At 36.2% G+C, this 26,079-nt stretch overlaps 1 protein-coding gene across 1 annotated transcript in view; it reads right to left on the bottom strand.

Annotated features, from left to right (window-relative positions):
* Positions 1–26,079, bottom strand: part of BCKDHB (branched chain keto acid dehydrogenase E1 subunit beta) — a 109,072-nt gene that overhangs the window by 29,341 nt on the left and 53,652 nt on the right. Inside the window, exon 9 of the mRNA XM_038130639.1 lies at positions 17,571–17,657. Within this exon, the coding sequence (XP_037986567.1) occupies positions 17,571–17,657 (87 nt within the window). The remainder of the gene's footprint in view (positions 1–17,570; positions 17,658–26,079) is intronic.

The raw sequence follows: 26,079 nt of genomic DNA, 5'->3' as shown, positions 1-26,079 counted from the left end.
GTGGGTTAATACTACAAATGGAAATAGTTCTCAGCTAATGACTTCCTCCTCAGCTCTCACTGTCTTTTCTTTCACGTATTAGGACTTTTCATGGATTTTCATTTAAAAAATGAATTAAAAAGCTAGGAAAGGAAAACAGATAGGCCAAAGTTTGACAGATAAATTTTTGTCAGTTTTTTTTTTTCTTTAAATGAACACTCTTTGCTAATGAATCATAACATGTAACCCCTGTTCATACTATATTAGCTCAAAAGAATAAAAGCCAAAAATAATTGGCATCGGCAAAGATTTCAGATTTAAAGAGAGTGAGCACAATACATGCCTTGTGTTATTCCTCTGCACTGTACCAGAAACTCTGTAATATCCCATCATTACAAAATGTGCTTGTGAAAGAATATAAAAATAGGCAAACAAAATAAAGACCAAAACACTCAAGCTCAGAACACACAGTGCACAAAGTACATTCCCATTGTATTTACCCAGTCATTAGCTATCTGTTTGCATTGTATATGGGGGAGTGCAAAGTAAATCAGAAAGGCTGCTTGCGTAGGCACTGACATCAGGACTGTAGGGTAATTAGACACTGGACAACCTATTGCAAAAAGCTTTTATGATTTAAAAACTTTCTAAAATAACAGATATGGATTTACTGTGAGAACTGAGAAAATTCTAAGCCCTCATTGCTCTACTTTCTCTAATTAACACTCTTTGCTATGGCAGGCACAGTCCCCAGCACTGCATGACAGAGGTATCATGTCTTCTATTGATGCAACACTCTTGAGTTTCAACATATGATTATTTAAAATCCATAAACACAGTGCACCAGATTATGTATTTCTCTGTTAATCAAAAGCCTTTATTTCTCTCCCATGCCATTGCCAAGGCACACAAAAATGGAAGGAAGAGTGGCCATGACTCGAGTGAAAATATCTCCAGGATCTGTTAACAATCTTAATGATCTTCTTGAGAGCTACAGCTCACATTGCCAAGTACAAATGAGAAAGCAGGGAAAAGAGTCCAGAAGAACAGTAGCAGAAACACATTCTTTTCAGCCCAAAAGAAACTACAGAGCAATAATTCAATTCACATTCATCTTTAGGAAAACACACAGACATGACTCTTTAGCAGAATGGCTACTGTAAACCTGTGGGTTTTGCAAGCACCATAGTAAGAGAAGAGTATAAAAGCAGCACACTGGCACATATATCCCCAAGAATTGGTTTTTACTGTTATTTCTTGTTATCTAAAAAAAATGTTTTGTCAAAACGGACAGAAAAACAAAATCACCTATATAGGAAGCTTAATGTGATGACTGGTTTGATTTTTCATGATTGATGTATACCAGCAGTTCAGCATCATTCACATAACTTAGTCCAATCAGGAACTTAGGAACAAAACCTTCCCGCCCTGCCCCCCCCCCCCCAAAAAAAAAAAAAAAAAGAGAAAAATTTTACAGTTTAAAAAACCTAAGAGTTATTATTCCATTTTGGAAGCATCAAAACAATATTTATGTCACTATTTTCAAACCTGAAAATTGCTAGTAAAATTTGCAGCCATACTTCTCCATTTTTTTCCTTCTCATTTGTCTAAACTAAGGTTTCAGGAAGCACAAGCACAGCCACTTCCTCAGGAGAGATACAAAGGCATGTTACAATATGATTACTTTTAATCACTTCAGCTGCCAGGCCAAACTTAATAGTAATTTGAAACCCTTATCTCAGCCATCTTCCTCAACTGCCTCAGGTTCTAATATATCTACTGCTAGTAGATTATGACAAAATTAAAAGCAAACACAAATTAAAGCATTTTGCAACTGACTGGAGAAAGGTATGATGAACATCTAGTACTCCTAAACAGTGAAGCTTCCTGGAATACTGTCAGAAATTTGTCTCTACGCCTTTGCAGAAACTGTCAGTTACAAGAAATAAAGCTGTTGCACAGTGCAGCTATTTCCAAGCAAATTGTTAAGGCTCCAGCAATTGACGTGGGTGTAAATGACAATTCTCTGAGGAAAGAAGGGGTTTCCTTTCAGCCCTCAATAGATATCAAGGGGAGAGAGAGAAGATACACCCTCTGTTGAAGGTTTTGTTGAAAATGACGCTGTTTGCTCTATTCAAGTTAACACATTTGTGCTATCTAGTGAGACTCCATTCTAGTCAGTATCACAGAGGATTTCAGTTATGACAGAAGGCAGCTTTGGGATGTTTTGATACTACTCAGGCTGTATTTTTCCTGTAAGGGAGAACATGCTTCATATCATTCCCTACGGCTGAATTGAAGAGACTTTCCTCCCTCTGCTTGTGACAAAGAGGAAAGTAAAGGAAATGCACGTATGTTTAATTCAGTCACAATTGAATGGCTTGTCAGATTTGTATATCCAGTAAGTCATGAAGCCCAGCCTTTCCTAGTGTTATCCCATACTTTTATAGCTCTTTTTCCTGATGGTTTCAATCAGCATTTTAAGTGTTTACTTCCACTGCAATGCTGGCTGTGGTATTAATGCTGTCACAGTCAGTCAAGAATAGAAGTAACCTATATATTGGCCCTTACCTATCTCATAATTTATTTCAGCCCTGTTTTGATACACTGCAATCATTGGCTCTATTTTTATGCCTCTCAGTGCTACTGACCTTAACTACTGCAAAGCAGGACTGTATTAAGATAGATGTTACACAAGGGCTGATAATTTGGCCTCATACCTCTCATACTCAAAGTGCCAGGTAACTTGCAAGGCAGTGAGCACTGGGCTGCTGCTTGCAGCTGGCATGATACCTGTTAGCACACAAACAAAGAACCAAGATCTCACACTTGCAATGAATTATAAATATTGCACAGGGCTTTTCAAGTAAAATAAATCTGATTTGCTTCCATAGGTGTAAGCGATCTTCATCATATTTTTAGCAGCACTCCCAGCTCATGACTCAGAATAGGACTAACTTATGCAGAAGTGCATCCCACAGTGAAGCACTAAAGCACTGCAACATACGCAAAGAACCAACTTTTTTTTTCACCCAGAAAATATTTTATAATGTCAGTGAGGAGGACCTGGTTTTAATAATGTTAAATATACCTACCATAATAAATATTTTAGGGGCTGATTAAAGAAAAACTGCCCACATAATTATAAAAATGTGTAGCCCATAGAACTTCAATAACAAACCAAAATTCTATTTTATTTAACACTGTAAAACCATTTTATTTTAGATATTCAGCAATTTTATTTAACTACCAGATGCAGTCAGATTAGGGAAGATATTTTCTTTGGCAACGCACATTTGTATGCTTAGAAATACATTTTATTCTGGTCATAGTTTAAGCTACTAACACTGGAATGCAAGTTCCAGTAGCAGATTTCTCTTTCATCTTTAATTCGAGCAGTATCATGTACTACCACAACTCAGACCTGAAATTCACTTCTGCAATATGAAGTCATTTGGCTGCCAGTTTTTCAACAGTTCTCATAGTACAACTCTACTATGTATCATAATAAGATGATATGAAGGATTTTCTTTAAAATTTATAGCAGCTAATTTTATTATGTCATCTAGAGTGTATTTAGCTGTGATGTTCATGAGAAGTGATAATGACTAATAGCCTCACCCTGGCATCAATTATTATTCAATTATTCCTGCTTACCTTCTATTAGACTGCACACATTAAATACAAAATATATGATCAGTGTAACAGAGAAACACACTGTTCTTTTACCACAGTGGATATTCCTCTGTCCAACAAATGTTGTATGTGTGGCAGAGATTATTATTTTTGCATCTTTTAAATTCCTGGGAAAGCCATGTTTTTAACCACAGGAGGCTCAAATTATGTATTCACAACATCACAGAAGTCACACAATTTTCTAAAAGTTAAGTGATTGAAAGGTTCACATCTCTGACATGAAAATGAATTCAGTATGGAAAGATTTCTGAAACATAGTTTGCAATAACTCTCAGACATCCTTTTTTGCAGGCCATCCTACCTAAAAAAAAAGCATAAACAATGCTTGCTCAGGGGCAAGTTCAGCCCACAGGTAAGGAAATAAATCACAGGAAAGGACAGGAAAAATAATTTTTATTCTAAATTTAATTTTATCTCTATTTCAAAAAATTCTCATTATATTAGCATAATAGATTTTTGTATCTATTGGCATAATACACTTGCAAGCCAAGTGTCAATCTCTTTCCATGGGGAGGCAAATTTCATCAGCTAAATCTGCAAAGCATGAAACACATCACAGTTAAACACGAAAGTGCTGCTGCCTCAGGAAATAAGATACTCCCAAATTGACAATCCATTTTAAGAGAACCTTTCAAACCACACAACTTCACATCTTATTTCTAAAGCACTCTAAATTTAAAGAAGTTCTGAAAACAGTAAATAAGTGGTCAGATATGGACAGAAAACCCAACACCTTTTCAGTCACACAATTATGAGTGCAAAACTGCTGTGTAAAAATCATATCTCTCTCAAAAGGTAGAAAAGCTTCTTTATAAAGAAATGCTAGCTATGCCAAAGTTAACAAATGACGTGTTGCTCTCAGTGGTTCAACTACCTGTGAACAGAAAACTTAGATACAGACCTTTCCCTTTTTCTTTCAGTACTTTCTTTTGAATAAGTATTTCGACATTTTTCTCTCATTTCTTCCACAGATGATCTATGCACTATCAACTTTAAAAGGAAGAACTAGGAGATTAGATTACTTTAGAGTAGATTAGATTAACCTTTTTTCACTCAGTTTCTTGAATGAGAACAACTAAGAAAAACAAGCAAGCAGGATTTTTTTTTTTAAGTCAAGCCATATATTTAGGTAACAAAATACAGACTTCTTGTCTAACTACAGGTATCTTATAAAGGAAAAAACAGACACTTTTAAAAAGAAAACTTATATGAGAAGGAGTGGAAAACAGAAGACTGAGGAGTCTCACAAATGACTTTAAAAACAAAGATGAAAATAATAGAATTTCCTTTTCTGATTGTCTCTGACAGACCCACCATAATTGTGGCATATTTTTAAGATGGTTGTGTGATGCCCATAAATGTACTGCATTGCCTTTTAAAACTTCCAGCAAGGCAAGACACACTGGGTAATGAAGATTCCTTCTTTACTGCTTTTTTTACCATTTCATGTGGCATGGGTGCAATTTTGAACCGAATCATTATGTTGAGAAACACTGAGTTCTCTCAGAAAAGGTACTTCATTTTGACTAATAGAGCTTAATATAAGTGTGTCCAAGCTACAAGTTTACTCTTACAGTTGGCTGCTATACAGACTCATTTAGGTCTCCCAATATACAGTAAGTACTGGATATTCATGCAATATAAAGTACAAAGCCATATAGGATTCTAATGTTGATGAAATCAACAAAATTAGAGCAAAACCATGAAAAGTTTCTTCTCTAGAACGCACAGTGATATACTTTTTTTTTATACATCCATCAATATTATTCCAAACACTTTAATATTAGAACATAGTCTTGGCATATTATTTCTTGGCACTTTTCAGCTATTTACTTACTGCAAGATTATTCATAAATGTGCAGCAGAACTAACCTTGTTGGCTGAACAAAAGAAGATACAAAAAAGCAAAGCACTAGAGTCTTTTCCTTAAAGAACTAGAGCTTTCCAATTGTACGTATGTGCTATCAGCCAAAGAAAACAGGTGATTCTTAGGGCAAACCATCCTCTCCATACACTGACATGTGAAAGAAGTGGAATACTAAAAAAGAGGTATTCAGGATGAAATCTTAATTCCACAGATTTCATCACCAGGGCCTACATTTTCACTGTGGGCAACTCAGAGCCAATTTGAAAATGCCAGAGACACATGGGAATTGAGAAGATATGGTATCCACGTAACAACTGAAATCTGTGCAGCCTACCACCAATCTTGTGTTGCCTACCACCCTCTGGGAGAAGAGTCAGGTCTTTTTTTAATATTGCTTTGAGTAGAAAGTCGCATTTTATCTATATTCCTTCCTAATCTGCATTACTCCAAATGTAGGACAGCAGTTTCTCTAAAATGTACTGGAGAAATAGCATGTTTTCACTAGATATAGCGAAAAAGTGAAACTCTTTTGTGCCCATTTCACATCTATTCAAGAAGACATTTGCATGCCTTAGACACCCAAGTTACTTACTGTTAGTCATTTGTGCATGCTTAGTGCTTCAACAAAACACAGCCGGGTGATGAGCATGCCACTTGCTGGAACATGGATAAAAGGCACTTCTTCAGTGATGACAAGGAACAAAATATTATTTCCAAACAAATGTATCTGAGGAACAATTCCAGCTACAGCTACACAGATCAGCTTTTCCAGAAACTTCAGAAACTTCTGTATGTAGATTAATAAAAGATAGATTTGGCTCTTTGTAGAGAAACTTTTTCAGTTTTGAATGTTGTTTTATAAAATTATTACTTCAGTGTTTGGTAAAGAGAAAGCAGCCTTTCCTTCCTTCCTCAGTCACAATGAGCATGAAATCTTCACTAGCCTTTTCTGCTTGTGAGATAGGTGTCATTAGATTGAAGGATTTGTGGCGTGTGTGCCTAGAACTTTGTCTCCCACTCACCATGATCACTGTTAAGTGTGGTAAGAGTAACAAACATTCCCAACAGGATGCAGACAGATGCCAGTACTGCTATAGCTCTTTCAATAAAGCTGCCTTTCAAAATGCCACTATGGTAGCAAACAGCACAACTACAAAAAGCATCACAGGCACTGCTGATATACAGCATATGAAATTATATGCACAACTAGGAGTACCTTAGTTCATTCTCTTCTGCTGGTGTTACACTACAGAAAAGAGTTTTCTCTAGCACAGATCTTGTCACAGGTAAGACCCTAGGAAGAGAGGGACACACAAGGTTCTCTCCCAGTGTGGTTATTTTTCTCATGTAGCTGACTGTAACTGTTTTTTTCACTGGAAATTAGCTCCAGGCTTACATCTGCTATTCAGGCATTTTTAACTGACTTTAACCACTTTTGTAGCTTTTCAATTGCCTCACTGTAACTGCTAGATCCCTACATGATTGCAATGAACATGAACCCATTTGCATTCAAAAGGACTGTTAGACAAATAAGACTATTTGAAAATTTCTTCCTCTGTGCCTACCTATAACATGGAAACTTGGCACTGTCATAACTTATCCTACTGTTGTAGATCCAGATTTGAGGCTTTAAGCCAGGTTTGACATATGGGCACTAAGAAGCTGTGTCTGCCCCAGGGAGATCAGGCAGTTCCCTTCTCAAGGAAGCAGCAGAAACTCCTAGACTAGTTTTCTGAGGCAGGAAAACTGCACCCTCTATTTTCTCTTCTATATTAAAAATCTTAATGTAGCCAACAGCAACAGTATAAAATTCACAGTACTCTGGAAGAGCACAGAAGCTCAGAAGAGCTCAAGAGGCTCTTTTTACATCCCCTCCTACAAATACATTCATCACAAAACTGAAATAATTTGATCTTGTGAACATACATAAAACATTAATAAATACACACACACATTGTTTTGTAGGCCTTTTATGTAATTATTAAATTAAACCTGCAAGAAAATGAAAAAAGCAAAGTTATTTACATATTTATTTTTAAAACTTCACTGAGCCATTAACATAGAAGGATAGATTTTCTGTGTTGCTTTATGATTTTCCCCTATTCTGCATAGATTTTTATATGTCACAGGCCACTCTTCTCTAATCATGCTACTCTGAACTATGTCTGTTGCTCTAAACTAATAGTCTAGCCAGACCATTTCTAGCAGCCATATCAAAATATGAAAGGCCAGGAAAAAACAGAATATACTTGCAAGACTCAGCACTTTACAACCCCAAACCAACAGCCAAAGATAATTTCTTCAGTAAATAAGACAAGGTAGTGATTGTATGGTCCAAGGAAGTAAACCTGACATAAAGTGCAATTAAAAACCTCCACATTTTTCTTTACCCTAACTTGCCAGAGGGCCTTAGTATGTTTTAAGTTGCTGTACCTGTGGCTAGTAAAGGATTCTGGCATCCCACTGAGGCATTTGGAGAAATTATGCCAAAGGTTGAGTGACTTTCACCACCCAAGACATTTTTTATAGCTCCAGGGCACTGGAAATTGAAAGAAAGGTCATTATTACACTTTTCCAGGGGACTCCTAGGCTCCCTATCATAAACTGCTGTTCAGAGCATTTACTAGTAGTTCTAAAGCAACTCACAATTTACTGGGAATTAAATATAATGCCAAACAAAATAAAGCAAGTTACACATGGTATTGTTCAGTTTTCAGGCAGGAGAGAAGTTGAATATCCTTGAATTAGTAGTTGCTTTGCAGATTTGCCTTATTCTAGAGACCTGTCATAGATCATCTAGAGTCTAGAATTTCAAAAAACTTTATTTATATTAACTTTCATTAAGCAACGAGTCAATGATTTGACAGGGTGTAATATAAAGGCCTGCTGAGTAATAGGCTTATACGAGGAACCCAAAATTGTTAGAGGGAAGTTCATAGCTCTGATGTTCTCCCAGATCATCATTAGCTATATTTACATATCAGTTAGAAATGCTGATGTTACTGAACTACAATATGGTGTTAGAGAGGAAAAAAAAAGAAAAATATCACTGGATCACAGAGCAAAAAACATAAGATGTGCAGTTAGAGAAGTTTTTTTTGCCTTCCTCACAATTAAAACCATTTAATTTCTATCAGCTCCATGAGCTATCAGAAATGTTAATGCTAGAATCACAACATGAATCTAATCAAAACAGTTTGCATTAAAACTGTAAATGTAAACTCTACCTTAGAGTAAGTAAAAAAAGGTTCCTTCCAATAGAAGGATTCCTGATATCTAGAAAGATGAAAATGCAAATGGAGGGCAGGGCAGTGTACAGAAAAGAGAAAAGTTTAATTCTGCCTCAGTGCCCATATTTTTGGTCTTTTTCAGAATTAGCATATGGAAGACTAAACACATTGTTCGAAGTTATAAATCACATTGAATGAACATGGGTGTATCAGCAGGACAATGATGCTGGAGCTCAGCCTCAGGCATATGAACATTTGCATGCCAAATTAAATATTAGAACATGGAAAAAATGTCCTCATTGGATACACTAAGAGCACACTTTATATTCTACACTTGAGTGATTAGGGTGAATCAAACACTGAATTGTTCAGTAGTTAAAACTTTTGATTCCACTGAACCACAATGACTTTCAGCTTATTCTGCCACTTTACCACTTCATATTGCCCAGGGATAAACTCGTGCCTCTTCAGGAATTTGCATTTAAAAATAAAAGTACTTGGCTGCAAACTACTGTACCCCACCAATGCAAGGAAAAACAGTTCTGACATGAGAAAACAAACAGGGTTTGATGCAGCTGTAAGAAATGCTGCCCTCTGCCTAACACACAACACAGCTGAAAGTGGGAAAGGGTTATTTTGTTACAATCCCAAAAGCCTTTGCTCAATACATTACTTGAAAATAAGTAACTCCATAGAAAGTATTCAAGTTAACCCTCAGTTTTAAAAATGCTCTTTTCTCAGTTGAATGCTTTTGTTAAAAGTGCCTATCTCGCAGGTCTTTGCCCACCATAAACGGCAGCCTGGAGAAGCAGGCAGTCACAAGCTGATCACTGGCTTGAGTTTTCCCTGTTCCATCCATGGTGAGGTGTTCATGGGCACACACCTCCCCTCCAACCCATCCTTTCCATCTGTGAACTCCGGTCCTGCAGCAGCAAAGCTGGCATGTGCAGCACACTCCAAAAGAGCAGGCATTTATCCACATACAGTGGGAATAGTCCCTCAAAACCTTACTGCTGGACTTGTTCTCTCACTTACAGAAGACTTTTAGTCAAGCAGAGCTTATTGTTCTCCTCTCCTTTCAGTGCCTATGGAAACTGCCAAGCTCCTGTCTCATTTTTTATGTAAACAAACAGCTTTAGCCCCATAGCATATGGGAAAAGCTTACCTCAACCCATATTTTTTTAGACAGAACAGACCCAAAGCCAAGTAGATGGGGCACACTCGCGTAGTGTAATGTCCAAATCAGCGCCAGTGGGGTTCAAACACTTTAATCATTTGCAATCAAGAAGTATGTGCCACATGTGGTTGACTGAAACACCACCTGAAGGCAAGGCATTGGTTCATGTCCTCTCTCACACATGGAATGACACCCTGCCCAAAGCCAGGAGGAGCGGGTGTGCACGAGCAACCTCATGGCCGGGACTACTCTTAGCCCATGTGCCCACTCCTGTGTGGACTTCTTCATTAAGTGCTCCACAGAAGCTGAAAATACTTCAAGCTAAGCTGCAGATGAATGAGACATTTTGATATCTGTCATGTCTAGATACTGGACTAATTGGACATGTAAACACAATGTTTACACCTTTAGAGAATGTATTCTGGGACTGATTTTATGAAAATCCATGACCATTTTTGAGCACTTCATTTCCCAATGTTGAATCTTGTTTTAGGATTTGGGGGGGTGAGTGCTTGTTTTAAGAAATGTATTTGGGAGGTTTGCACAGTACAGAATACTGTGTCCTGTTCAATATTTGGCTATACTGAATTCATTAAATCACTCTTCTCTGCTCAGTATTGCATTTATTCGAGCCTAGAGAGAATACAACAGTCCCTTGTAGCTGAACTGATAACATATGCCACTATTGCAATAATTTGCTGTTTTTGCTGTGAAGAATTTGTTCTTCCTTATGTTCACTAAAATTAAATAAATATGCATAAAAGTCTGATGGATAAACTGGACTATATCACATGATAACATCAAACAAAATATCCTGGAAGTCCATTTCATCCTGTGCTGAATTTCTCACATCCTCTACTGCATTTCCTAGTTATTAACCAAGACATCTATATGTTCATAGGTATCAGAACGTAAGACAAATGAAAATTAAGATACTTCCATGCAGTGAAACAAACTATAATAAGAGACTTTTGTGCAACATCCAGAACAGTTTCGGCCTCATAGATTTAGTGTGAAGAAAGTCCCAGGCACCACACTGTGAACAGGCATTGCTTGTTAGATTTTTGTTCTCTTTTAAATGTGATACAGGTTCAGGAAAATGCCATCTCTGCCTGAGAAACACAACCACCAAATCCCAACAGTTGGGCTCACAAGCCCAGGACTGTGCAGGCACTATACAGTGAGGGGCAATGCTCCTCCACAGGGCACACAGTGGAGTACAAGGCACAGAATTTCTTCTTTCTTATTTACAAAAGAAAACAAACAAAAAAAATACTAAATGTTTACTGCTATATCCAAGCTCTTTGGAAAGCTCTTTTAAAATAAAGAATAAATCTTAACTTGATAATTAATATAAACAATTCACATTAAATTCATTCATCAAATTCCTAATCTGAAAGAGGATTTTTTAAATATCAATTTTACTGAATTTTCACAATCACTGTTGAATCTTACTTTTCAAATATTTTTCATAGTGCATAAACCTTTTTTTTTAAATAGATGAATAACAAAGCTTCATTTCCTTTGAGAAACCCTGGGTTTGTACCATTTTGCCTATTCACCTTTATTTTCTACATTGTGTAACAAAATATGCTGACATTCAATGCTATGCAAGACTCCAGACTTGCATAGCAAAAATTGTTTCTAGTTCATCTTGCACCATAAATTGGGAGTTTGCTGAACTGTTTAAAGTCACATTTAATAAACACAGGCAACGTTTTCATGTACCTTTATCTCTAGTCACTGAATGGCAACTTTATGCTGATATTTCCCTTACTGCTCCTAATTCCTCACTTAAGAAATAATCTTCTTTTCCTTCAAATCCCTGTTCTTTTTTGTATTGCTAAACAATTTATGACCACCTTGAATTTATTTGCCTGTATTTATCCTAGCTTTTCTTTATATTCTATACTAATATTTTCTAGATCACACTCCTACTGACAGAAACTGATGGTGTGATCTATAAAACCAGACATTTATATTGTAGTTTGTGATTGCTGCTAGATGTGCCAAAAGAGTGATAGTAAAAGTTAAACAGGATAACAAATGAAGGACCACATTGTGTCAATATTTCATTTCTTCCAATTTTACTGCCTATTGCAATTGTGATTTACTGTATTGTAATTGTGTCAAAGGAAGTTAAAAATATCAATTCAGATGTAATAATTTTTTTACATCAGCTGAACAACCATACTGCTGTACCTGCATGCTTTAGTGAGCCTTTTCCTTGGATATTTATGTTACATTTAGTCCAGAGCCTCTTTCTTTAGCCATTCCATGAAATGGTACTCAGTGAAAAAAGTCTGTGTCCTATGAAAAGCTGTCCACGCTAGCCTCAATTATTTTTCTAATCAACTCAGGGAAATATATTTGAGTCTTTTTATTATTTCTCCAGATGAATAGAGAACAATTAAAATTTTCTTCATTTCCATAATTAATTAGTTCTCACAATTTGTACCTCAAGCTCCTCCAGCTTCTTAACACATATACATTCCATTATGTCTCAAAGGTCAGTTCAAAAGGCAATTTGCTTCAATACACCTTGTGAGAATGAAAACATTTATCTAGAAATGAATAACAATTACACCAGAATCACTGCTTTCCATAAAGTCAGACTTTAATACCAGTTTACAGCCTGTTCATTAAAATAAGATTTCAAGTGGCACCAGCACAAAATCTGATGCTATTCACCACAACTTGAAAATCAATCCCAAAGACAAAGTTATTCACTAGCTCCTTTGGCACTAAGTATGAATACAGGTACACAATCTGAAACTCAAACCTGGTCCCATGAATATTTTTAAGTACTGCACTGCATTCACTTCCTCAAAACACCACAGAGACCCACAGAGGACTGTTCCAGCTTCCTTGGGAAATCCCACCTTAACTTCTACTCATGGGAAAACTGAAATAATGGAAGTGTTTGAAAATCTCAACATCCCAAATTCTAAAGACAGATAATGCAACGGTATGAAGTAGTATTTGGGACAAACATTCTGAAAGCATTTTGTTGGAAAAGTGAAATCTTTCATTAGGACTCTGTAAAATAATAGTTACTCAACACAGTTCCTGCTCAATATCAGTCAGTACCAGATCATTTTATTTTAAATGTTCATGCTGCTGAAGTCATTACATTTCTTTTCCTTGTTCTTTTAATTTTTTGGGCACATTTTTTCCTATGGTAACTTGCTTTAGGATAAAACTGCCGTGCAACTCTTACGTCTTTGAAAGGTATTTCACAATATACCCACTTTTCCTTTTCCTGAAATGCTTCTGACAAAACCAGCTCATCTAATAGTTTCCCCTAATGCCACACTCTATCAGGAAATTACATCACTTAGTGGAGATTAGGCCTTATTTTGCTGCAGTAGGAAGAAATCTAAAGCATCACTGATCAAACAGTCAAATACTGTTATATCCAATTTGCCGATACAGAATGCAAGATTTGAAAAAAATAAGATCATGTAACTCAACTCTCAGAAACAGATTATTTCACTGAGTTTTCTGAGTCCTATCCTCTGATTGATACCAGTCCTCTGGAAGACTGATACTTCTGTGTAATTCTGAGAAACATGCCTAGTCCTCTGGAAGGGCTCCTGAGGACTGAGCTGTGCTCACCTGAACATTTCTTTGGTAGCTGACCCAACATCCCCTGTGCAGGCAGATGCCCCAGGACAAAGTACTTACCCGGCAGTGAGAAAAGAAAGTGCTAAAGACAAGAACCACAATTAAATCGGAAATGCTCTGCTCCTGCAAGAATGATGCATCTCTGCAACTGCCTACCAAAAACAACACGCTGACTTGTTACTCTATAGAGAGCAATGACTTTTACCAGGTCAGCTAACAAATTTCTTTACTCATACATATTTCTTTTTTTTTAATTACAGCATACATTTTCATAGCACATCCAGCTATAATGGCATCAATGGACACAAAAATCAAAATTCCTAAATGAAAATTTAAATTCCTTAAATGAAAACACTAAAAATTATTAAAGCAATTTTCTATTTTTAATAATTTTAGCCATTACTTGCAGAGAATGGGTAGAAAACCACCAAGATCTTCCTGAGATGTAGATTTCCTGTATTTGCAGGATCAATGCCAGAGGGTATATGCTACTTCCCTGAATTTATTTCAGCCCTATCAGAAAATAGCAACCACCATACTATTGAAGCCACAATACAAGCTTCCTTTTTATCCTTTTCACTCTGTTTTCCCATATCTGTGTTTCCCCAAACCACCTTGGCCCTCACATCTCTCCAGTTTTATTCCTTCTCTAAACATCCCACAAGGCTTGCTTCCTCCTGCATCCCATACCAAGTTCCCAGTGCTAGCAGGCAGCAGCCCTGTGAAGTAATCCAAAGAGTCTCTTACTCTTTGTGCTAGCTGTCTCCATCCTGCCTGTTTCTCTTTTCTTTTTTTTTTTTATTTTTGTTTTTAAACAGGACACAGTTACTGGATTTATGTTTCTGTGTATTACAAATGATTAATATACTGATGATTTCCACACACAATTCTTCATTATTTTGGAAGTGACATCTCAGTGGGTTTCTCTCCCAACACTTCTCAAACTGTGCTTTATGCAAGTTTAACCCTTCCTCTGCTGAACATAACAATTTTACAAACTTTCATACAGCATATAAACTATTTTGACTTTTAACTGTACCTGTATGGAATTTGTCCTGGTATCTGTTGCTCACTTCACAATACCCATTGAGAGTACATATGAAATATTGGAGCAAAGAGCAAAGTTGTATCATGTAGAGTTTTAAGTACACCATCTTTTCTTGGTTTTAGTTTTGCGTCTGAGCAGAGCAAATGACCACTTGGTGCAGTAACATACCCCTTTAAAATACTCTATACTTGACACGCAACAAATCTGATTTAACATGCTCTCCAAATGCTGCTTTTAATCTCTCATATGCAAAAAGGAAAGTATTCAATGTATTTTTCCTATAGTTCGTGACTGAAAGCCATCATTACCATTTGATCTCTTTTCCTTGAATTGTATATCACATGAAGTGTATGTGACCACTAACTTTTAAAATAGCCTATATACCTCTATTCACCTTATTTCTGTGATGAGACCTCACAGAAAGGATGGAATAACAATATGGAAACTAACAATCTAATCCAACTGGACATATTTTATTGAAGTCTTATTACTTCCATGTGTAAGAAGAAACTAAAGCCAACTGCAATCCCCAATTTTTGGCATTCTCAGTAAGCATTGTATCCAGCAAAAGAGAATTTCACTTTTTGCTTTCATTTTTACAGCACAGTGATATTAGACATACAGACTTAACTTGACCATTAAGAGATCAAGATTTTTAACTGAATAAGAAAAGCAGTCTTTATTATGCCTAAAACAATACTGTTTTTTAAAAAGTTGTAACTTTTTATTTTATCTCTTTTGCAGTATAATCTTTAAAGAACTCATATCAAAATTTTAGTATGGATGATAGAATCTTCAACAACGGAGATACAGAGTAATGACAATATGCTTCCAACAGAGTCAAATCAGGCAATTTATATGAAAGAAACTTGTCATGGATAAATGCAATGTCAAAGAGTTATATTCAAATTTATTCTGAGGCAGATATGTAATACACCAATATTTCTTAAGATATAAAGCCTAGTTTCCTAAGAAAGGTGAAAATAAAATGATGAGCAACTATAATAAAACAAATATTTTCTTTCAATATTGACAGAGATAAATAGCCCTTTAGTAAAGCATTTTCAACTTTGTTTTCTAAACAAGTGATATTTGTCAGCTATATCTCTGATATGAAAAACAACACCTCAAGAAGGATCAATCAGGTAAGTAACTTTCCCAGTGGAGGTCAGAGAATTAAAAACCCATACTGCAGTTTTAGCACTATTGGGCATCCCATGTTTTTCCAACGATATTTACTAATAAATTGTTTTTTCCACTCACTTTTTTATCCACCACAAATGCTTTCCTCTGTTGTATGGTAGATTTTGACTTTGCTGCTCACCTAAGAATAGTTTTCTCCTCAAGTGTTGATAATAATACAAGATGCTAGAAGACAGGCTCTTTTGGTTGAGTCTATTTCATATTTTTGTGAGAATTTATAAAGAAAATTAATTTCCTGCACTCACAGCTGGCAGTACCTTATGGCTTTATTAGTCCTAGTTAAATCGGAGTCTATCTACTAAAGAAATGAGGTCAAATGTTGATCATTTAGAAGGATAAAATATCATGGAATCATAGAATGGCTTGGGTTGGAAGGGACCTTCATGTCATTCCAACTCCCTGCCATGGGCAGAGACATCTTCACGTAGACCAGGTTGCTCAGAGCTCCTCCATTCAACCTGGCCTTGAACACCTCCAGGGATGGAACACCCACAGCTTCTCTGGGAAACCTGTTCCAGTGCCTCACCACCTTCACAGTAAAGAATATCTTCCATATATTTAACATGAATTTCCCTTTGTTCAGTTTGAATCCATTACTCTTTCTTATCACTAAAATTCCTGATGAAGTGCCCTTCTCCAGCTTCCTTGTAAGCTCCCTTCAGATACCGGAGGGCTGCTAGGGCTGCTATAAGGTCTCCGTGAAGCCATTCTATCAACCATGTTTGGTTCTTAATAGAGAAAACATTTTGGCAGAAAAAATAAATTTACCTTAATATAATTACATTAAAATTAGTACAACTACTCTTTAAAAGAAAGTATGCCACAAAGATAAAGAAACATAGTATTCTGATTCCTTTTACATATTTAATTCAGAATTACACTCCCAGAACTAATAACTCTATTCCTTCCCATGAAAAGGCTAACTACCAAGCTTTAATAACTGCCTACATGGTTTATATTTTGAATATTGTGAATTTTACAATCCCATTTCATTCTAGTCCTATAATTTAACTACCCTAAAATAATCAAAAAAGAGTCATCAGATAGCGATGGACACACTTAATTTAGATGTTTCTAGAAACTAGAACTACTGATGTGCACAGGAAAGAAATCAAGTTAAGGGGAAAATTTCCAAGGAGGTACAGGTATAAAGCACATCAGAAAGCTCAAAAGGACTTCCAAAACCTAATGCTCCAGATGTAACTGATACTGATGTACATCTGAGCCTTTCCAAGTTGTTCTGTGTGTACGAGCTTGACACGTGCATGAGTATCACCACAAACACGTGAACAACTTCTGCAGACTTTCCTCAAGAGGCCCCTGAACACTGTGAGTCACACTATGTTATACTGTACTGGACATGAATGCTTTTTCTGTGTCTGATTTCAACATTCCCAGAATGTATTTTTAAGAAGCTCAAGGGATAAGCATTTGAGAAAAATAAAAAAGAACATTAAAACTAGACTCCACATGAAGATTTTTCCCCTGCATCTCACAGTGCACATTCTCCCTGCTTTGCAGGGGAAGTTAAATTTCTAGCTTAGCAGACACTACGCACAGTGCCTAGTAGGTACATGATTTCTCATCTGTTCAGACAAAGAAAGGCAAGCATGCACAAAACTGCAAAAGACAATAACTTTAAAACCATATAAAACCTCAACTTTTAATGTAGTGTTAAGTATTTCTTCTACAGGGAAACATATTCATCCACACAGAACACTTAAAAACAAATAATCTGTGTACCTGAACTGTGGAACTGATTTCAGATGCAAATCCTCCTGTCAAGGGAGCCTCATGGCTAATCAGCAATCGCCCAGTCTTTGCCACCGACTGAAAAGGAAAAACAAACACCCAATATGTCATCAAATTACAGCTCTTGTGATTTCTTACTTGTACTACTTGTGGAATATATGAAATATATGGCTTTGTTAGCAGTGTTAGAACACAGCTACTTTTCCCCTCTTGCCTTTCCAGTGAACAATAAATTATCCTAAAATACTCAATTGAGTCATTAATAGGATGGTTTTATACTTACCATAAAAGTATTCACATTTTCCACTCAATTTTAAGCAAGTATCAAGAATAAATTTAAACTCTTTTCATATGAATTTACCCTATCAATGCAAACTGTAACATTTCTGAAACAGAATAAGGATTTTAACAAGTAGCCAGTAAAAAACTGAGTCCTCAAAATACTAAAACAAATTTCTTTGTGTATACATACACAAAGAAATTCTTCACTGATATTGCTGCACAAATAGATCCTATAAAAAAGTGATGAACCATTGCTATTCAGATAGTAAAATTGCTAAATAAAAATTTTAGCAAGAAATGTTTGGATTAGTGCTGCATGTTTAAATTTTGCATGGCAATTAGAAGTACCATTTTCTAATTTTAGATTTCAATGTTTGTGCAGTTGTTATGTAATCCACTTCATAGCTAAATAAAGAGCATAATATATACAGACGATCTAACCATCTTTGATCAAAAAACCAAAACCGTGTTCATTGCAAAAGGTAACAATGAAAGCAAAATATTTTTAATCTGATGGGAAATATAAAGCTTTACCACACACAAATATATTGATGTTTATTGGAACTATGCTAAATTGCCTGAATCAAACAGTATCAGATAACTTTAATAAGAAATATGGTAGTAAAGTCTCTGCTTCCATGACATGCATTTTAAAATTATTATAATAAAAGGGCTCATAAAAAAGTTTCATAAACTTCTAGATATGTACATCAGGGGAAAAAAATCAGATTATTGTGTATGTTAATCTTTCAAGAACAGTTACAGTCTGACATTTAAGATAAGTACATAGTGTACTGCTGGTCTAATATTATCCATCAAGTGGAAGAGCCCAAGACAGCACTTGTTATCAGAGCAGACCTTCTGAATACTGTAATCTTTAATTTAATGTCTACACCAGCACACTCTCCAGTCAGTCAGCTCCATGTTATCTACATAATAGGATACATAAAGGCAGTGCCCTAATTATGCAGCTTTCTCTCTGATTCAAGTATTTTACTAATTCTTTTGCTTTTCTAGCAATGACTCAGTCAGTGGCTCTAAGCAGCTCCTGCACAGATATAGTGGCAACTCGTAGGCTACAAACACGTTCCATATACTGTACTATGAAGTGGTTTGAAAACATTGAGAGCTAAACAATACAGAAAAAGTAATTTCAGCAGTTGGAAAGTAATCCAGTTACACAGGCTGATTTCTGGGGTATTTTTCCAGCACTGGAAACTCACATCTAAAGGAACAGAGATATTAACTGAACGATAAATCTGTCCAGTACATCAGAACAACACTTCTATGAACAAAATGTACGCTCTAGTTTTAAGTTGATATGATTAAAACTGATACAATCAGTTGCTATAGTACAAGTTGTTATAGTAAAACTGATACAACTAATCAATGTTAAAGTTCAGTCCGGTTGTTCAGGTTTTTTTAATCCTCTTTATTTCAAAGAAAGATTCTTTTGCATTACAAGCTGTCAATAAAGTTACAGATTTTGTTTCTCAGAGAATAATAGAGTATAATCTAACACTATTAGTATATAACAAAATTCACATGAGGTCAGACCAATAATCCGTCAGTCCAGTAAATTATCTCCCCAAAGAGATAATTTAATGTTTAGGGGAAAATAAGAAAAGGACCTTTAATGTGTTCCTTCACTATGTCTCAGTCTCCAATTATTTTCACATCTCCAGTATCTTGAATCCAATATGGTCTTTTATACTAAATAATTAATAACTTTTATTTCATGTGATCTCAAATTGAATTCATGTAAATAAAGAAAAGGCGGGGGGCGGGGGGGGAAGGGAAAATAATCTCTTCTTGGTAACCTGCTTCTACTGTGTGAGAAATCCTTGTTTTTACATGATTCCCATGGGCTTCAAGGAAGTCCATGTCTGTGGGAGCTTGTTAAGAGTGAACAAGCAGCTGTGATCACCAAGCATTGCATACAAACATCTCAGCCCTACTATAACACACTATATGTATCACTCCTGCTACAAAATCATGCAGAGGTTTGGTGCTTTTAGAACCCAACCAACCTTACAGTGCGTTTTTCAGGAACACATGCAATCTTAAGTATTTCTAGTGTTTGTAAATGAGTCATACCTATTGGTAAATTGTTCCAGTTTTTACACGCCTTCTGGTTACAATTTTGCACCCTATTTCCAACCTAATTTGGCTGACTTAACTTCAAAGCTGCTGCTTCGTGTTTTATTTCTGTTTGCTAGAAGGAGGCACTATCTATTATCACATTTCTGCTCCCAAATGAATACATTAAGAGTGAGATCAAATGGTCTCTTACCTATGATTTTGTTAAATTAAGCAGACTGAGCTCTAAATCATTCAGCAAATAGCACATTTCCAATTCCTTCATCACTCTTGCAATCCTAACCTGAATCATCTCCAGTTTTCTATGTCCTTCTTGAAGCACACCCATCTGGAACCAGCATTCCAGATTTTTTCAGAACACCATCAAATGCAGAGAATGGAGCTGTTGTACTGCAGCTCTTGGATATATGAGGCCTGTTGGCCAAAGCATAACAGGACGAGTCCAGCTTTTAGTGATAACTGCAACTCCCTGCTTGAGGGAAAAAAGGTTAAAGGATAATGGCTTCCTGGAATAAAGATGAAAATATAGTGTGCCTTTATTATTTCAAGACACAAAATTATATTTGGATATACTGAAAAACATCTCAGGTGCCTGAGCTTAGCTCAGTTAATAAGCTTATCTTCTCTTTATCAGTAACTGTCTATTTTAACTGTTTCTTACCTCTAACTTTTTACCAGTAATGATTATAACGTTTTCCATATATTTGATAGAAATATTAAAAACAGGTTCAAAATCCAACTTTCCAGGACCTTGAGACAATTTCCATTCACTATCACTGCCTTTCTATGCCACACAGTTCAAGGTAGCTCACTACTAATGTCTTACTTTTCAAACTATGATAATTTATTTTTTAGCACCTATTAAATTTTCTCAATGCATGTAATTCTAATTACTTTTTAATAGCTGCTTATTTCTCGATTGGGTCTTCTGAGCTTACAGATCATTCTCCCCAATTAATTTAGTACAGGATTTTTTGTGGGAAAAACTGATCCATAAGGTATCAGACTAAGAAATTCCTGGTCAAGAAATACTTTCAGTTAGCAAACATATTGCAGTCTTTGTATGCCCTCTTAATTTTAATTATAATCTTGTTTTTTCTTTCTTGCATATGACAGCACAATACAGTAATAATTCAAGACAATAACAACAGATGGGATTCTTCTAGACACAATTTTTAAATATCTATTATCATGAAAAAATATTTCAGTTGGCATAGCTTAGAACAAAGCCTGGCGAACACATTCATAGTGTCCTAAGAAAGCTAACACTTAATTTCAATATCTTCAAATGAAAATTTAATCTTACTTCCTGGAAGCAAAATAGTTATTTAGTTAAAAGTCCAAATTTCAAAACTAGCTGCTCTACTATCTACAGGGCACAGCAGACATGGTTAGTGATTATTTGCAGGTATCATTGCTCTTTTATAAGGCATTAATTTCACTTTTTAAATCTATGGCAAAACATTACTACCTGTTAATTTAGACAAGGTGATTATTCAACCCCCAGTTTAACCAAAGCCCAATATTCAGAAGGGCATTTAGAGTACAAATAAATGCAGCTCAATAACATCAGGTAATGGGGTCCTCAACCTTCAGACTTCCTGGAAACATCACTACATAAAACTAGAGAAAACAGTGGCTAAATCTGTGCCGTGTAGCAAACTGGCCAGCATAGAATCCTACCATTTCACCATCTTTTCTGAAGGTGAACAGATGGAGTGATTTTGTTGGTCTGGATTAGGTAAAGGATGACCTTTCAAAGAACAATGGATTTTGTCCCCTCACAACCAAACACCTGTATTTCTGTAAGGGATTGATTCTTTCCCGTTTTTTCATCATCCACATTCTGTCTTCCAAAACTGCAGTCTTTACAGTTTATTACCTAAATAAAAAATTAAGATTTTGAAATGTGTGCACATTTCATGCAGCTCATGAAGAGTACTTTTGAAAATATATCTTCAAAAGTGTGGTATGGCTTAAGAGATTAGCACTGATAAAAATGTTTCTTCTTTACAACTAGAAGTTGTTTCTTGCTGATCTGTAAAGTCCACATGTACTTCAGAGGGCACCAAGAGATTCTGTATGTATATCACATATCAAATTAAATGAAAATTGAATTTATTTTTTTTTTTTGCTATCTTCAGTAACAGACCATAAAGGGAAGTCAGAGGCAACATCCAGGCAATTAGAGAGCATGGCTTCTCTTTGTATTACAGTCACTCTGTGCTGTCACAGCCAAGTTCAGATGATATAACCCTGGGCTTCAAAAAGGGAGAGGTCCTACCCTGCCCAGAACTTCTTTTTCCCAGCCCACCCCTGACATCTCCTCAACACTGAGAGGGCTACTGGGAAAGTCACTTGAAGGGGATAATCTGATTTATTCTGTACGGTTAGCACAGAGCAGCAAAGACCACTTAAGAGACAGATTTCAAGATGGAAGGCACATCAAGATTTGCACAGAAAAAGTTTCAGCAGTGCTCTCTCCTTCTGGAAGGGAGCAGAGACCCAGATTATGGCACACCAATGTCACCTCTGCTATATCCAATCATTAGAGAAGAGACTCTAGGGCTTTAAACTATTAAATCAGCCCCCCCTAAAAAACAGAAACCAATACTGACTATACTTTTCCACCTCAATTTCATTGTCATTTCTGTTTTACACTGGTGTCATTCACAAGAATGACAATTGACAGTGCATCAGAGAAAAAGGCTAACAGCATGATCTAATAAGGAAATGTAAAAAAAACCTAATGCCTTTGCAAAACAAATGCTTTCAGGGTGCACTTTGAAGGTTTTCTGAGATGCAGCCCAGTGTTTTTATAGTGAAGCAGTTGAGTAAATTGTTTTCAACCTCCCTGACCACACTTTCTATCCAAGAGTTTCTGTAATCACTTTTCTGTTCAACTCTCAATTCATTGTGTTGGATGTTTTCTTCTCTCCTACAGGCACTGATGACAGAAGAAAACAACACAAGCCTGGCACTTCCAAGCACTTTGAAATCCAAGTGCTGACACTACCAGTGACATGTTCTGCCCTTACTTATGAAAAAGCAGCCAACCAAAAGGAGTTTGATGCTAAACCACATGTAACACTACTGCTCTCCACATATAGCAACACCACAACTCCCAGTGTAACCAGCTGCTTCATTAACACAGACACTGCCTTTAGAGAAACTATCAAAGTCAAGCTTTTCTTATAAATAGCTGTTATTTTGTCACAACAGTAAGCTAGCTATTCTCTTTAAGAAGAAAATTCTGTTCTCAGAAAAAAAAGATTTTCCATCTCTTACAGAAAAGGATTTTTTTATTACGTTCACTTTCCCCTTTAAATTTTTGCATACCTTTGATTGAGTTCTTTAGCGACTATAAAAATTTCCTGCATAATCAAAAGACTAGCTTTCCACAATAATTTTTAAAAAGCTGGCAAGAGTACTGAAATTATATTTTTATTGTATTCCATTTTGTACTGAGCATGTATGAAGCAATTATAAAACTGTATAAAATTGATCATTAATTGATATGTCCTTTTGCTGAAAACAAATCAGAATATGGAAGCTTTTAAAAAAATTACTTGGTAAAGTTTCAATCAATATCTTGAAGAACATTTTCCTGTTTTTATTTTTAGACCAGCTTTAATGAATTTGTGCTTGGAAAATGTAAAACCTGAGGGAGGCTACTCTCCCCAACCCATTAGTTTTACCTTCATTTAATATTTCAATAACAAATTGCATAGCAGCATTCTTGGTACTGAACACCACAAGCATAGGGATAGAAATAAGACCCCAGATTTCTATTCAGCACTTCCCACAGAGAAATATGTAACATAATCTGCCAGATAAATCACTGAGGATTACATTCACTTAGCACATGCAGATCCACAGGATGACACATCCCAGCTACGATGAATTGTTTGTGCATGGGATACACTGACAGTCTAGAACATGCAGCTATTCCATTCCATATTTCCAGACATCCCAGAGGACGAATTCCACTGAATTTTTGGGATCTCCAGAAAACCAAACAGATCCTCAAGCACCATTCCCCCCCCCCCCCCCCCCCCCCCCCCCCCCCAGGGTCCTAAGAGAAGGAATAGAAAGGAAGGGGACAGTTTGAGTCCTAGTAGCCTGGACACAACAAAACCCTGCAGCTTCCTAACAATCATGTTCTAGTTTGCAAATTATAGCCCAAGTCTGCCTTCTCATAGAAGCAGGAAAACTAGGAAAAGTATCCCCTCTTTAAAGGTCCAACTAACAAAAAATAATTCTTAACATTGAAGAAAAAAATGAAACAAGAAAATAAAATAACATCATTTGTCATGGGTTTCAACAGAACTAGATTTCCAGAGAAGGAAAATGAGAGATGTACTCTATCACAGTGTCGACACTACACTTCCAGAAGTTGACTGACACTCATTGAATCATTTTTCAATAAAACCAAGACAATTCCCAGACAAACAAATTACATGAAAAACCATTATTTCATCAGTTCAACAGCCCAAAGCATGAATGAGATTTCTCAACTATTGGTAAAAAGACAGTCAGCCTTACCCTCCTTCTCTTAAGTATAACAAACAGTATCACAGTATTGCAATTGTATAGCAGAGAATCCTAGCCCTAACACGGGCAACAACCTATGAATATCAAAGATAAATCTACTTGGAAAGAAAAGCAAGTCATTTTTATTACATCACTTAGGAAGGCCACTGGACAAAAAATCTTTAACTAAAACTTCTCAAGCAATAAAATTTAAAAAAATAGGCAATTCTGTAATAAACTAATATGCTAATTAACAGCAGGGAATGGAAGACAAGTCCATCACCTTTCTAGCTTGAGACAAACAGCTAAACATTTGCCAATTTGAACAGACCCGCATTAGCAGAGCACAAATCTTAGTCTTCCTGTTACTACTTAACCAAAACTGAGGCTTTTAATCCACTCCTGTCTGCTTTTTCAGCTGAAGCAACCAAGGTCTGTGCTTCCTGACCTACAAGTCTGGAATTCATTGACTGCAGATGGCACAGCCAAAGTTGCTGGGACAGGCTCAGACCTACTGTCAGCTTTAGAAGTACAGAATGAGTTTCCCCAAAGCAAAAGGATCCTTGACAACTAATTTACATGTCATGAATGATGACAAGCAGATCCTTTACGGTTCCCAAATTGCAAAGAACCAATGAAGACACTTTGATTCTGGTTTCTATCAAGGACAAACAAAAAGAAAGTAAAAACAAAGAAAAAGACAACATTAACAGGTAACTGTGACAAGGGAAAGAACAGAGAACAGTTGTCCACTAATGTTGAACAAAATGTGTGCCCTTCGCATATCAAGAGTGGTAAGAGAGACTGTCCTGCTACACAACCCCCCCTCCAACACTGTCCCTATACCTTTACCTGCTTCCTCTGGAGTAAAAGATGAAAACAAACAAAACCCACAACACCCTCTCCCAAAAAAAACAACCAAACAAAAAAAAACACCATACAAAACCCCAGATTTTTTTAGTCTCACCTCCTTTCCAATTGATTTCAAATCACAATAAAAGACCAGATATTAGAGTAAATCAACAAAGATCTAAAGTATGATGCATTATAACTGTAAGTATCATTGCAATGGACAAAAAATGTAGGAAAATTAAGAAAAGTATTAGAAATGTATTTGCTGCCCAATAAGATGTCTACCTGAAACCAAATGATTAATGGTTCATCAAATAAATTATCAAACCATGTACTCAAGTGTAGTATGTTGTAGATAGCTGCCATCCTGTTTACTCAGCTCTTTGAAAATGCACAGTATACATTTGAATATTGACTTCTAATAAGGAGCAAAGCTCAAAAAAAGAAACTTAAGTTCATTTTACATAGCCCCTTTAAATCTGTTCTCTCCTAAACAATCAGTCCAAATGTGCTTCTACCTGGCTGCTTCTTTTACCAACTCCTTAGTATTAGCAGTATATAGCTGGAAGAAAATTCTAATGAGAGCTCAAAGGAAGGGGAAGCAACAAGCAAACAATCTGGAGCACAGAGAGAAGCTGGGTTATATTTTTGACAGTGCAAATGCAGAAGCAGGAGATGATGCTAACAGTAGCATGGATGAAGGAAGCGAGGGAGGACGGGCCCTAGTCCAGAT

The sequence above is a fragment of the Motacilla alba genome, chromosome 3 (genome assembly GCF_015832195.1).
Source record: "Motacilla alba alba isolate MOTALB_02 chromosome 3, Motacilla_alba_V1.0_pri, whole genome shotgun sequence".
Taxonomy (NCBI): Eukaryota; Metazoa; Chordata; class Aves; order Passeriformes; family Motacillidae; genus Motacilla; species Motacilla alba.
Note: the sequence above shows the minus strand (reverse complement) of the source record. Positions and strands in the feature narration are given on the sequence as shown.